The sequence below is a fragment of the Bos indicus x Bos taurus genome, chromosome 22 (assembly GCF_003369695.1).
Source record: "Bos indicus x Bos taurus breed Angus x Brahman F1 hybrid chromosome 22, Bos_hybrid_MaternalHap_v2.0, whole genome shotgun sequence".
NCBI classification, from domain to species: domain Eukaryota; kingdom Metazoa; phylum Chordata; class Mammalia; order Artiodactyla; family Bovidae; genus Bos; species Bos indicus x Bos taurus.
The window spans coordinates 10,408,917-10,421,677 of NC_040097.1; the positions used below are offsets into that span (position 1 = coordinate 10,408,917).

A 12,761-nucleotide genomic window follows, 5' to 3' on the forward strand; every position below is an offset into this window, starting at 1 on the left:
TCGGCTCCCTGGGCTCTGGGTGGTCTCAGTTACCACACCGACTCCACCACTGGTGAGGACTCTCCTGGCGAGCTGGGCACAGGCCAGAGCCTGTGTCCTGTCTCTGGGTGCTCATTTCATGTCTGCAGAATGAATGAATGGCCTAGCACTCAGTCCTTCCTACTGTCTGCCCACTGTCATTGAAACAGGAGTTCTCTGAGTTGTATGGTACATCGGATCCATGGCTTGCCAACCCCACACATCACACACATTTTCTGCCTTTCCTGAAGATCATGGTGGAGACGCGGGGCCAAGGAGAAGCTCCAACATGGGGGATTTCGAGGCAGGGGAAGAGGTGGCTTGCTAGAGCCTTGCCTGCTGCTGGCAGTGCTCCACCTCTTCTGGGTCCCGTGCACACTCCATGTGCCTGTGGGTGAGCACGTGGCAGGGTGTATGTGCACACGTGTGATGATGTCTGTGAGTGTGCGCTCTTAGCCAAAGGAGATGGCAACAGCACAGTGTGTGCAGTGGTGCCCAGGGGCACGTGTTTGCATTCTGTGTGCACCCAGGCATGCTTGCGTGCATGTGCACAAGGACACTGTAGCTAGCCAGTCCTGGTCCCCTTCCTGCCTGACACAGGCCTCAGGACTGGGGAGTCCGACTCAGGGTGTGAAAACTGGACTCAGGAAGAGGGCAAACCGTGCCTAGGAGTGGGGTGGGCTGTGATGACCCTATATCATTGGCCATTTGTAGTCTGTCCACATAGGGCCGTCCCTCACTCTCAGGTATGTGCGGAGATAGCCAGATCTCTGTCCTTTGTGGAGAGGGCACCCTAAAGATGAGAACCCAGGGTTGGGACCGGGGTGTGGCTTGTTCCTCAGCACTCAGCCAGAGGGGCACAGGCAGGGCACGGCCTCAATATTTTGGCTTCGGCCACCAGCTGCCCTCCAGACAGGAAGTAGCGACACAGCCGAGTGCCTCCTCTCACCTCTTCCTGGCCATGGAAGACACAGACCTTTGTTCCTAGCCCCACTCTTCAGAGCTAGACAAGTCAGGGGCCATGGATTCTAGCCACCCCCTGACCAATGGGAAGCCCTGTAACACACGGTGGAGTTTGGGACTAAAACAGGGCAGTTGGCGTTGGCAATACCCCATAGCCTCTATTAGGATCTCCTAACGAGATCTGTATCCTATTCACCCTGTGGGCAGGGGTTGGCCCGGGTTGGGAGACAGAGGAGGCAAAGGGACCCCCCAGTTGACAGTTCTGGCTCCCACCAGAGAGGCAGGATAAGGTGGGAGTCTCCATATCCACAGAGGCCACAAAGGAGCCTCACCCTCCAGCTCAGTTTGTATCTCCCATCCAGGACCCAGGACTTATGAGCCCCCTACCCTGGTTCCTGCTCCACGGCATCAAAGGCCAGCACTCCTACTCCTTCATATTCTGACTGGCTGACAGAAGCCCCTGCTTACCTAGCACAGAGCTCCAGCCGTGGTTCGGACTTCAGAGGGAATCTGCACTTTCAGGTCAGCTCCCCCAAGAAGCCCAGATTTTGACACAGACCCTCCCTTGGAGGCAACAAAGCTCCAGGCCTCCCAGCCATCAATGGAACTGTTTGGCTATTGTCGATGTTGCTGACCTCGGCCCCCATGGAGGACCCAACATGAGGGAAGGCAAGCAGTCTTTTCCTCTGGAGCTTGGGGAGGGGGCTCCCCCACCCCTTCGTGACTCACTCCAGGCTGTGTGGGTTATTTCATTATGTTTGAAATTGCCATGGCAACTAGCTGGCAATCAAGGGTAATTGAGCTTGTCACCAGGGCAACAGGGCAAAACCCACAGCAGCCACTCTCTCTGGTTGCCCTTGGGGTGCAGTAAAGGTCAGGCTAGCCCAGGGCCAATGTCAGCCAAAGGGCTCTGGGCCTCCCTGGAAAGGACAGAATTGCCAAGGCCCACGGAATTCCAGTGTGTAGAGGAGGGTGTACCTTGGGAGTGCCAAGGCCCCCATCCCTGACCCCATGCCTGCAACCCCTGCCCTTCTCTCCGCCACCCTGTGCCTAAAATACACCATGGTAGTCAAAGCAAGCAGAAACAGAACTTTTATGTGCTCATAGATGGTACTTGTAAATGGCCCATGGGCCCTCCTCGTCATACTCACGGCGGCTGAACCACAGGCTCTGGAAGGAGTTCCGAGACGCCATGATGGAGCCTCCGAGCCAAGCAGCAACGGCCCGGTGCGGAGAGCCCAGCACGGTGGTACGAGGGCCCAGCTCCTGTCTCAGGCGCTCAGGAAAGCCAGTCAACAGGGTGCTGCCACCGTCCAGCACCACATTAGCCAGCAGCTGCTCCTGCTGCTTGGCCTCCAGCCGGCTGATACTGAGGAGGGCTAGCTGTGGAAGGCCCGGCTGATTGACGCCCAGCAGATTGGGTTGGAAGAGAGCCTCTGGGCAGCAGAAGCGCTCAGAGCCCAGTGTGATGACCTGCTTGTCCGGAAGCACAAAATCCACCTGGGTCTGGGACTGCATGCGGGCTAGCTCAGCCTTCATGTCCATGGCCACGTAACACCAGGTCTCTTTAATCTGGTTGACCAGCTCTGCCTTGAGCGGTGATTGGCCACCCGCCAGCAACAGCTGAGCCAGGTGTTCCGTAAGGTCGCAACCTGCCACGTCCAGCCGGTAGGTGTCAAGGGGGGCCAGATCCCCAGTGACAATGGGAGCCACGTAGGACGTGCCGTGGCCACTGCCCAGCACCAGCCCAGTGGTGCGCCCGTAAGCATAGAGCGCCAGCAGGGCCTGGTGCACTGTCTGCATGGCTGGCACATGGAAACGCTCGAAGAGTATTTCAGCCACCTTTTCTCGGTTGGTGCGCGGGGAGATGGGTGAGTCGGCCACAAGCACAGCCAGCTCCTCGGGCTGCACGCCCAGCCTGCAGTAGAACAGGTGCTGCCATAGCACCTCCAGGGCATCCCAGTCAGAGATCACGCCTCGATTTAGCATTGAATAGGAGGGCTCTTGCTTCTCGGGCACCGTGTACCTGGGCTGGCCCTGGACTGGGTGTTGCAGCAGTTGCACGCGTGAAGGCAGCACGCTGAGGACGTGGTCTTCTCCAGCCAGCCCGCATTTGGTGAAGCCTGTGCCTGTGTCAATCACCACGGCAGCCATGTCCTGGTAGGGGCCCAGCGAGTGGCGGCAGAGCACTGGGGACCGTACAGCCAGAGCATTCATGGTGGGCACCAGCTCATAGCAGGCCCCACGGAGCAGGCTGAGGTGTGCAACCACTGGCGAGTGGGTCATGTCCTCGGTTGTCAGCTTAAATTGGGGACCCTGGAGCTGAGTGTCCACTGTGACCATGGGCAAGACCTTGCAACTGGGGCTGGGTGCGGTGATCGCGATCAGGGAAAGTTGCTTCTCCTGCACCTTGGGGGAGCTGCCATGCTGCCAGGACAAGAGCCGATGTATGCTGGAGCTTTGGGCAGCACTGGCACCAACCTTTTCTCTGTTTACATAGACGCAGGTCTCCTCGGGGGGCATCCGGTGTACCTCCACATGGGTAGGCGGGCCCAGTGGCTCACCTTCTTGGCCCAGGGTGGAAGCCTGACCAGGATCCCTAGTGGTCAGGGCACCCCTTGAGAGAGTGGGCTCACTGGAGATGAGGGGTTCTTGGGAAAAGGGAGGCTGCCTGGAAATAGGGGTTCCAGTGAGAGGAGGTTGAACAGGAAGTGGGGGCTGCTTGGTGGAGGGGGCCTGCTCAGCTAGTGGGGGCTGACCACCAAGGGGGGCCTGCCCAGCACGTTTGACCTGAGGGCTGTCAGGGTGACAGCTCTCTTTCTGATTGTGGCTGCCTATATCCTCCTGGAGTGGGGGTCTGAGCACCTCCTGGTTTTTGGCTGCTGGCACCGGCTCTGTGGTGTGCTCTGAGCTCATCCACTGTTGTTTCTTGGTCTGGTCCAGAGAGGTGTCCTGCATCCCAGGGGCATCCAGCATCCAGATAGTGCGACTCCCTTGGTTTTTTTCAGCATCAGGTTTGGACCAGCCAGGATCATGGGCATGGCTCAGGATCCTCTCTCCAAATTGGAGTGGTGTCCCCAGTAGAACAGGCCCTCCGAGCATCCCCATCCTCATGGGTGTCTCAGCACCAGTGGAGCCTCGTGATTCCAGGTGGACCCTGGCCTCTTTGGGAACCAGGGCCACCTCTCGGTAGCTTCCCGATGAAAGGCTGGAGGGCACGGGGCTGGACACCACGGCCGTGGTGGACCAGAAGCTGGAACGATCGCTGTCAGGGGTGAGGATGGGCATGGGCAGTGGGCGGGTGGGTTGCGTGCTTTCGGAAGCATAGATGGGTGGGTGGGTGGGCATGAGGCCCACCAACACTGCCCGGGAGCCCATGGGATCATGACACAGCAGCCCCATCCTGGTGTTGCCTGTGGCCATGTCAAACACCAGCACACGGTCTTCCACAGCATCCCGTAACTGGCAGGTAGGGGCACTGGAGGCAGGTATCTGCATGGCTTCCCTGGGAGGTACTGGGGCTGGGTTGTGGCCACTTAATTGGCAGGCAGATGGCGGCCTGCTGGAGCAGGGGTTGTTGCAAACATTGAGGGGCTGCTGACTTTGCTGAGTGCTGCGGATCTCCTGGCTGTCCCTCTGGCTCTTGGGGGTTCCTGGAGGCCCTGAGCCTGGTTTGGGGCTGCCTGGCCTAGAGATACCGACCAGGGGCTTCTCCACTTGGTTCTTGGGATGCCTGGGTAACACTGGCCTTTGGGTAACCTCGTGTACCTGGCTCTGGTCCTGGGATTTGTTCAGGGTGGGTGCTGGGGTGGGAGGCTCCTCCTGAGGATGGAAATTCAGTTTGTTCTGGCAGGATGTGACCCCTTTGGAAGAATCCAACTGGACTGGCCACTGGTTGCCATATTTCCCAGGCAAGAGGTCTTGGGACAGGCCCTTGGTGGTGGCTTTGGTATCAGTCAGGTGGTCAGGGTTGCAGGGATAAGATTCTGCTCCTGCCATTGAGATTGGATCCACACCTGGAGTACTGGCCCGGGTTGGAGTTGGCGTTGGAAGAGCCTGAACCGGACCTGGGCCCTTGCCCTGGCTCTGATCATGACCTGGAGCCAGAAAAGGACCTTGGGCTGCAGGTGAGCCATCTTCCCCTAAAGGGATATACGGTAGCCATCGGCTCTTCCTAATGCCCGCTGGGGCAGTCTGCTCCGGGCTGCAGGGGCCTTTGCCCCAGCCTACGAGGACTTTAGCTGGAACCTTGCCCTCCCCCACCACCTGCACCTGAAGCCGGGAACAGTAGAGTCCATGCTGGGCCGTGTCACTGGAGGCATCACCGCGCGTGTACACCGGTAGGGCCGGGGTCCTGGTCTCCATGACGAGATGTGTTTGGGCTCCCACGAAAGAGCCTGGGAATAAGCTAGTGGAGGGGAGTCTCAGGGTGTCCTGGGAGGCCCTCTCATAGCCACATTGGGAGGTAGCCTCCGTAGGCTCCCGGAGGTGCTGATGACAGGGCTCATGGGTGTGGGCCTGGGAGGCTGAGCCATAGGCCCCATCTGAGTTGGCCTCGGTGGACAATGGCACCTCATGCCTCGAGGATGCGGATCCTGAGTTTATCCGTGGTCCCTGGGACCCTCTAACGCCACCCCCCAGCTGCTGGCTGCCAATTGAGGGGTGGCCCTGGGGGCCCGATGGATCAGGGCCCCCCACTTTCTTGGTGACTTCCATAGTCCTGCTCCATGCCCTAGGTGCCCTGCCCCCGCTTCATTGCCGTGGCAACCCCACACATCATAGCACCCCCATGACCTGGGGGAGGGTGAGAGAGTGTGGGAAACCAGGGGCCCCACCCCCCTGAGGAATGGGGGCCTGCCCAGGGAATCTTGGGTAATGGGAAGAGCAAGGGATCCCCGTGAAGTCTGGCAACCCTACCCTGTCCTCCTCTCTGACAGTCAGGTAGTCACTCTGCCCAGGCCAGCCCAAGAGCGAGGGTAGAGCTCCTAGAGGTGAAGGACCGTATAAGACCAAGGGGAAGAAAGTATAGGCAGGGAAGACGCCGAGCGAAGCCCCTGGGTTCCCAGTCTACCTCAGATGCCAGACTTGGCTCTTTTTCCCCATTTCCCACGTGGCAACTTGACGCTTAAACCCTGACCCACGGATGCCGTTCGAAGTGTGTGAGGCCCATGGGGAGAGAGGGGAGGCCAAGCCCCTTCACCACTCAGTCCTGAGAGCCGGAAGTGGGTGAGGGGCCCAGACTCAGGCTCTAACTCCCCTCCCCCATGTTCCCCGGCTCCTGCTCCAGGGACAGACGCTCCTTGGCAGTCTTTCTGCTCCAGATGGTTTTCCTCTGCCTGTGCCTCCCAAAGCCCCCTCCCCAGAGCCACATGTCCTTCAGGCCCAGCCCACTGTCCCACAGAGGTGGGGATGGGGGTGACATGGGTGGGGGTGGGGCCTCTGCTCAGAACCTTCCAGTCACAGTGTTCTAGCTCTTGTCACATTGTGTGAGCCTCACGCTGGCAGAATACTGGGCGTAGGACACTGGACCAACCAAAGAGCAATTATGTAATGGGGCACAACAGGGACACAGAGGTTAGGGGACTGCCCACGCCGAGGGCTCAGGGCTGGTTCCACACTGGGAGTATGGTGGGTGAAGGACTGGGTCCCGGGACCACACACAGTGAGGACATGTGGGACAAAGGACTGGGCTTGGGCAGCACACGCGAAAGGAGGGTATTAGACAGGTGGGCGGTTCCACTCTCCATTTCGTAGATGGCAAACAGAGGGTCCAGGAGGCATGGGACCCTTCTGGCCCACCAGCCCAGGCCCAGTTGAGCCTGGCAGCCATAGAAAACAGGCTCGGTTTGGGGACCGCCCCCATAGCCGAAGCCCTGGGTCTGGAAGTTCTGACTGGGGTGGGGTCAGACCTTCCTCCCACCCCCAGCTATGAGCCCTGGGCCTCTTCCCTCTTGTCCCCCAGGGCTATTTTCTCAGGCCTCAGTCTTTCTACCCAGGAAACAGGTCTGTGGAGAAAGCGGCTATAGTCTTGTCCTCTGAAACGGTGTGTTTTCACCAAAGTTAAAAATAGTGCTTACGGATGGCCATGGGGTGTGAAGCGATGTGACCAGGGACCAAGGCTAGCTTGGTGCTTCATCTGTACCTTCCTGGGCAAAGCCTGACTCAGCCACGGCTCAGGCCCCCAGGGCCCCTCCCCGTTCCCCAGATGCCGCTTTTGATGAAGAAGGGGGACAGAGGTCTCTGGACAGACTATGGTCCAGGAAGGTGGCATGGCCCAAGGCTCTGTGGCCTGTGCATGCGTGCATTCACACACACACACAGGCTTGCTGAACACTATTCACCTCAGTAATCTGTCCCCGAGCATACTGCTTTTTTTTGTTTGTTTAATCTGGTTTTGTTTTTCCCCGTGACAGAGATGCTATTAGCAGCCTGTTGTGCTTGTGGGAGGGCTGGAGCGGGGGGCGGGGAGAGAGGCCCTGAAAATCACTGCCTGGCCATCCCTGAGCCATCCCCCCACCTCCTGGGGAAGTGAGGCATAACCCTTTCTGCCAGGGCTGAGGTCCTCTGCGACAAACTGACCTGAGAAGGGTGTGGCCCACGAAGGAAGGACCAGAGAAGGCAGTCTGGAGCAGAGACAGCTTTTCCCACCTGGGACGCAAACACCCCTGATGGCAAAAGAGAACACCGACTGCTGTGGACTGGGCGCTTCCTCTGCACCTGGCAGTGCTGAGCACCGCAAGCCAGCCTCACAGCAATTCAGTGAGAGCCGGGTGCTGTCATTCTTATTTTACAGACGAGGCAACCAAGGCACAGGGAGGAGAGAGAAACTGCGGAGGTTGCAGCTAGTGAGTTGTAGAGCGGAATCTGAGGCCAGGCCACCAAGCTCGGGACCCACACTTCTGTAACTTCCGGTGCCACCACTGGGTGTCATGCCCAGGGCCAGGCGGGCATGGACTCTGCTGGAAGGGAACCAACATGCCTCCCTTCCGAGCTCTGCAGCCTCAATCCCTCGATACTCAAGCTATATCCCACTTGGCCCTACTGCTTCTCCCGGTAGCTTAGCAGGCGGCTCAGGCCTGGGAGGGGGCATTTTCCTGGCGGGCAGTAAGCCAGTGCCTCCCAGGAACCTGGCGGTGCTGAGTAGGGGCTAGTTACTTACCCTGTGGGACCAGGCTGAGTCTTTTGTACTCACAATTCTTGGCTGATCAAAGCCCACTCGGCTTCATCCAGCTAAGGGGAGGGGCAGTGGGGCAGTCAGAGAAGCTCCCAGGCTGGGCCCCTTCTACCCAGCCCCTCTTGGGGATCAGGCAGGGACATTGCCCCTGTACCCCTCCCCCCAACATGTTTTTAAATAGTCTCTCACCAGGAAGAAGGGCATCCAATTCTATTTCTGATTCTGGAAAGTGAGGAGGGCCAACATGTTGCCATGGCAACCTGGAGAGCCCCTCCCCCCCAGCTGAGCCCATTCCCCAGGCTGAGGGCTGCCTGGGATGAAGGGGCCAAGAAGCAACAGGGAGGAGCTCAGTCTGAGGGGAAGGCCATACCGAGACTCTTCTGTGAGGGCAGGTTTCAGTGCTGCCTCTCTTCACACTTCACCTGACCCGAGGGCTGGCTCGGAGAGTTGGGGGAGCCCCAAACCCTGGGGAGAGGGTCAGACTCCAGGAGATGGGGACAGTCCGCTCACTCTGAGAAACCCTCCTTCCTCACGGATCAGGCTGGAATCCTCCTACCCAGGAGGTTCTGGGGACGGTAGGCAGGAAAGGCCCCGTGAGCAGCCAAGTTCCCCAGACCTGGTTTTTCAACACAGACATGTCTTGGGTTTGGTGGTGTTCCCAGGGGTCAGCTCATCAAGTCCCTGGCCCTGCACTCTTCTAGGTGACCTGCCTTCCCCGCCCTGCACTCTGGGAAGACTCTAGACATCTTAAAAAAAATCTAGGATCAAAAGGAGCCTTAGGGGGACTTTCCTGGTGGTCCAGGGACTAAGACTCTGCACTCCCTGTTGCAAAGGCCCTGAGTTCAATCCCTGGTCAGGGTTCTAGATCCCACATGCTACAATTAAAGAGCCCATGTACCTCAACTAAGACCTGGTGCAGCCAAATAAATAAATAAAATAAAATATGTAAAAAAGAAGTCTTAAGGGGCTCCCAGTGCAGCCAACCACTTGCTAATGGAGTGAAAAGCAATGCAGCAGCTCATCCCTGCCTACTGTCCAGGGGCTCAGACACCAGCCCTGTGTCCCAGAGGCTGCACATGGGTAGCACTTAGATCTGTGGAGGGAGGGCACTCCAGGCAGGAACACAGCCCAGGCAAAGGCAGGCTTCTGAAAAGCCCCCCGAAAGGACCTTGTTATCAACCCTCTCTGGGTGGGTCCTGATGGGAAACCAAAGCCCCCCCAGGAGGAAGGCTGTATCTGCCGCCTCTCAGCTCTATACCCAGCACTCTGCATTTTCCTCTCCTCCCTGTGAACTCTAACTTCCTGCTTCCCTGGAAGTCTCTTCTGGCCCAGGTGCACCCATTCCATGGAGCTGGCACCTTCTCCCTGCCCCATTCCCTGCCTGATCCCAAATAATGGCAGTTATGGTGCAGAAAAGCCCAGCCCTAGAGGAAGCTGTGGTGGGATGAGGGGTGATAATACACCTCACCTGGGATGTGAAAGGCAGAATCCAAGAGTGAGGGAAGACGTGTCTTTTGAGCTCTAAGGCGCAGGAAAATTTAAATAACAGATGTTTAAACAACCTTCCCTGCAAGCCATGGTGCAGTGACCCCTCTGCTGTGATGTGTTACAGCTTAAAAATAGCCCACAATGAACCGCTCTGAGCTCCAATTGACTCAAGCTTACGTAACTCTGCGTGAAAGATGGCCAGCCGCACCAGCCACAAGGGAGGGCAACAGCGCAGCCACCCTGACTGCCGTCCACAGCTGGCTGAGGGGCTGCGCCAGCTCCCCCCACCACTTCCCTGGGAGCAGCCCCCCATCCAGCCAGGAGTCGGGAGGGAGGAGGAGGGAGTCCTTGCTGCCAGAAGCAGGGCCTTAAGACTAGCGAGAAGAGACCTCCCACCACACCTGCGATGGGGACGTGAGGAGGGCTGCCTTCCTGCCTGGTCCCTGTGGAGGGTGGGGGAGACTTTGAGAACAGATGGCTGGGTCAAAGAAAGCAGGGCAGGAGCCCATGGGGGCAGAGGGATGGGGCAGCCCAAAGAATTCCTTTCCCCCTTTGAAGAGGGGGCTCCCCAGCTCGGAGAGACATGTCAGCAGGACCGATGGCTGGCTGAAGCTGTCACTACCGTGTAGCCCAGAGGAACTACAGAGGAGCCTTGGGGGGACTATCCTGGTGGTCCACGGACTAAGACTCCACACTCCCTGATGCAAAGGCCCTGAGTTCGATCCCTGGTCAGGGAATTAGATCCCACATGCTGCAACTAAAGAGCCCCTGTATCAACACTAAGACCTGGTGCAGCCAAATAAATAAATAAAATAAAATATGTAAAAAAGAAAGTCTTAAAGGGTTCCCAGTGCAGACAACCACTTGCTAATGGAGTGAAAAGTAATGCCTGGTTCCCCAGAAGCTCATCCCTGCCTACTGTCCAGGGGCTCAGACACCAGCCCTGTGTCCCAGAGGCTGCACATGGTAGCACTTAGATCTGTGGAGGGAGGGCACTCCAGGCAGGTGCACAGCCCAGACACGTGGGCTGTGTGCCTCTGGGGGCCTCTAAGTCTCCATGGTCCTGGCTGCACTGGAATCGGCGGCGGCGGCGGGGGTGGGGGGGGCGGGGTCGGGGCGGCAGGAGTGGGGGGACTTGTGGCACGAGAAAGGGAGATCTGGCTTCAGAGCTAATTGAATCCTGCGATCTTGGCCACCAGCTGCTTTTGAGTCCCCTGTCTTCCCTGATGCATTCCCAGATCCCAGCTGCCCAGTCTAAGATCACAAGTTTGCGAGTGGCTAAACCAATATGAAGGGGAATGAGAGAGAAGGCAAGGATGCCCCTGGATCTCATGCTCCATCTGCCTCTGCCTGTACAGAGCCCCAGGGATTCAGCAATGTCCCTCCGCTCCCACCATCTGAGCTCAGAATAGCAACCATCACAGGACAGGCCCCACGAGCTCAAGCTCCCACAGAGCAACAATGAGACTGATGAGGGCCAAACCCAAGGACCCTCCCGCCACCTGCACGGCACAGGATGGCTGTCAGGACCATTAATACCTCTGCTTCTCTTCCACGATCCCAGCTCCTGGATGGGTGGAGCTGAAGTTGTGGGCAAATGGGTAGCCACGGAGGGACAGGAGCTGGTGCTAGGTTCTCTTGGCATCTAGGCTCATCGGGCTAAAAACTCTGACTGGAATGAACCCCCAAAAGAATGGAGGGAGAGACTAAGGCTCAGCTGGCCCCCAGTGCCGGATGGGGAATGCTGGGGGTGGTTCAAGTCATCCCACCTCCTCCAGGCTGGAGTAGCTCCACCTTTGAGCTGACTGGACTCTCACACAGACAGAGCAGAAGCTGTGGGTGAAGAGATGCTCGGTTCCTGGGTCTTCACGGAGGAGAGTTCTCCAGCCCAGTGTGGAGTAATAGGTGTTTTTCACCAGGGCCTGGCAGATGCCAGATCAACGCTCAGTTATCGATTCTCAGGGCTGCTTCTCTCCAGGCAGAGGCACTAAGTGTGAAAGATGCATGCTGGGTCTTCCTGAGCCTCAGACCCTCCCAGCAGCACCCACGGACCCCCAACCCCACCCAGCCCTGGAGGAGGGGCAGGTCTCCTACAGCTGCAGGGAGTTAGTTCATGCAGTGGCATCAGAGGTGCACCCAGGGCCTCATGGGCTGCACCAAGGGAATGACCGATGAAGTCATTGTCCCAGAAAGGTCTCAGGGTTTGAAATGGGGTTGTGTCTGGAGCCCTCAGGGGCAACCCCTAGAGAGCCTTTGGATCCCTGTGGAAATTCTCTGAAAGGCTGGGGCTTTGGCATAAGGGGAATCCCAGACCAGACTCCTGGTCCCCCATCAAAGCAGGTCGGTCAACCCCATGTCTGCCCTCCAGGTGCCAGACGACACTGACACCAGTGGGCAATCAGGAGGCTGTGAGTCATCTCCTGCTTCCTCAGCCCCAGCTCCCAGCCTGGCCTCCCTCCAGCCTCTCTTGGCACCTGCCGGCCCCCAGTCCCACTGAGCTGCAATGGAGGGAGATGAGGCAGATGAGCTGACACCCACTCCCCCCAGCTCATGATGGGAAGACTGGACTTCCAAAGCCGTGGGAGAAACCTGCGCTCATCCCATCCAGCCCCAGTTACAGGCCCGGGGCCCACCAGGGCCACCAGCAATTTCCCTCTTGCTCCGGCCCCTACTCAGGCCTCCCCCAAGGGAGAAGCAAAAAACAAACAAATAAATAAGGGAAAGGCAACCCAGGCTTCATGAGCCCTGGAAGCCACTCAAAGCTCCTGTTCTGCTGAGCCCATGGCGGGCAGCTAGGACTAACCCCTCCTTTCTTCCCTGGTGGCCCAGGCAGGAACTGGAAACCCTGAAGCAGTTCCATCTTCAGTCACTCCAGATGAACGTAGGACTATCAAATGGCTCTGAGAACAGAGTTCAGAGCTTGGGGGCTTCAGTGTTAGGGAGAGGCAGTGCAGTTGTGTCAAGCATCTGCTTAAGTGTGTCCCCTCCCTGGAGAATCCTGGCCCTGGAGGCCCTTGGCCCAGAAACAGGCCCGAAGCCCCACATTCTGGCTACATGGGAAACTGACACCCGCTGAGCGTCTTCCGTCTCCCTTCTCTCCTCCATAAGCTTCCCTCCC

The 12,761-nt window shown here is 58.3% G+C and overlaps 1 protein-coding gene across 1 annotated transcript; it reads right to left on the reverse strand.

Moving 5' to 3' along the window:
• Window positions 1-2,082: 2,082 nt before the first annotated feature.
• LOC113880458 lies at window positions 2,083-5,697 on the reverse strand. Its single transcript, XM_027522640.1, has one exon. It carries the CDS (start codon window positions 5,695-5,697, stop codon window positions 2,083-2,085), a length of 3,615 nt encoding a protein of 1,204 aa, XP_027378441.1.
• Window positions 5,698-12,761: the final 7,064 nt, after the last annotated feature.

Coding starts and splice junctions, on each gene's coding strand:
- LOC113880458 (XM_027522640.1), bottom strand. CDS start 5,697: ATGGAAGTCACCAAGAAAGTGGGGGGCCCTGATCCATCGGGCCCCCAG.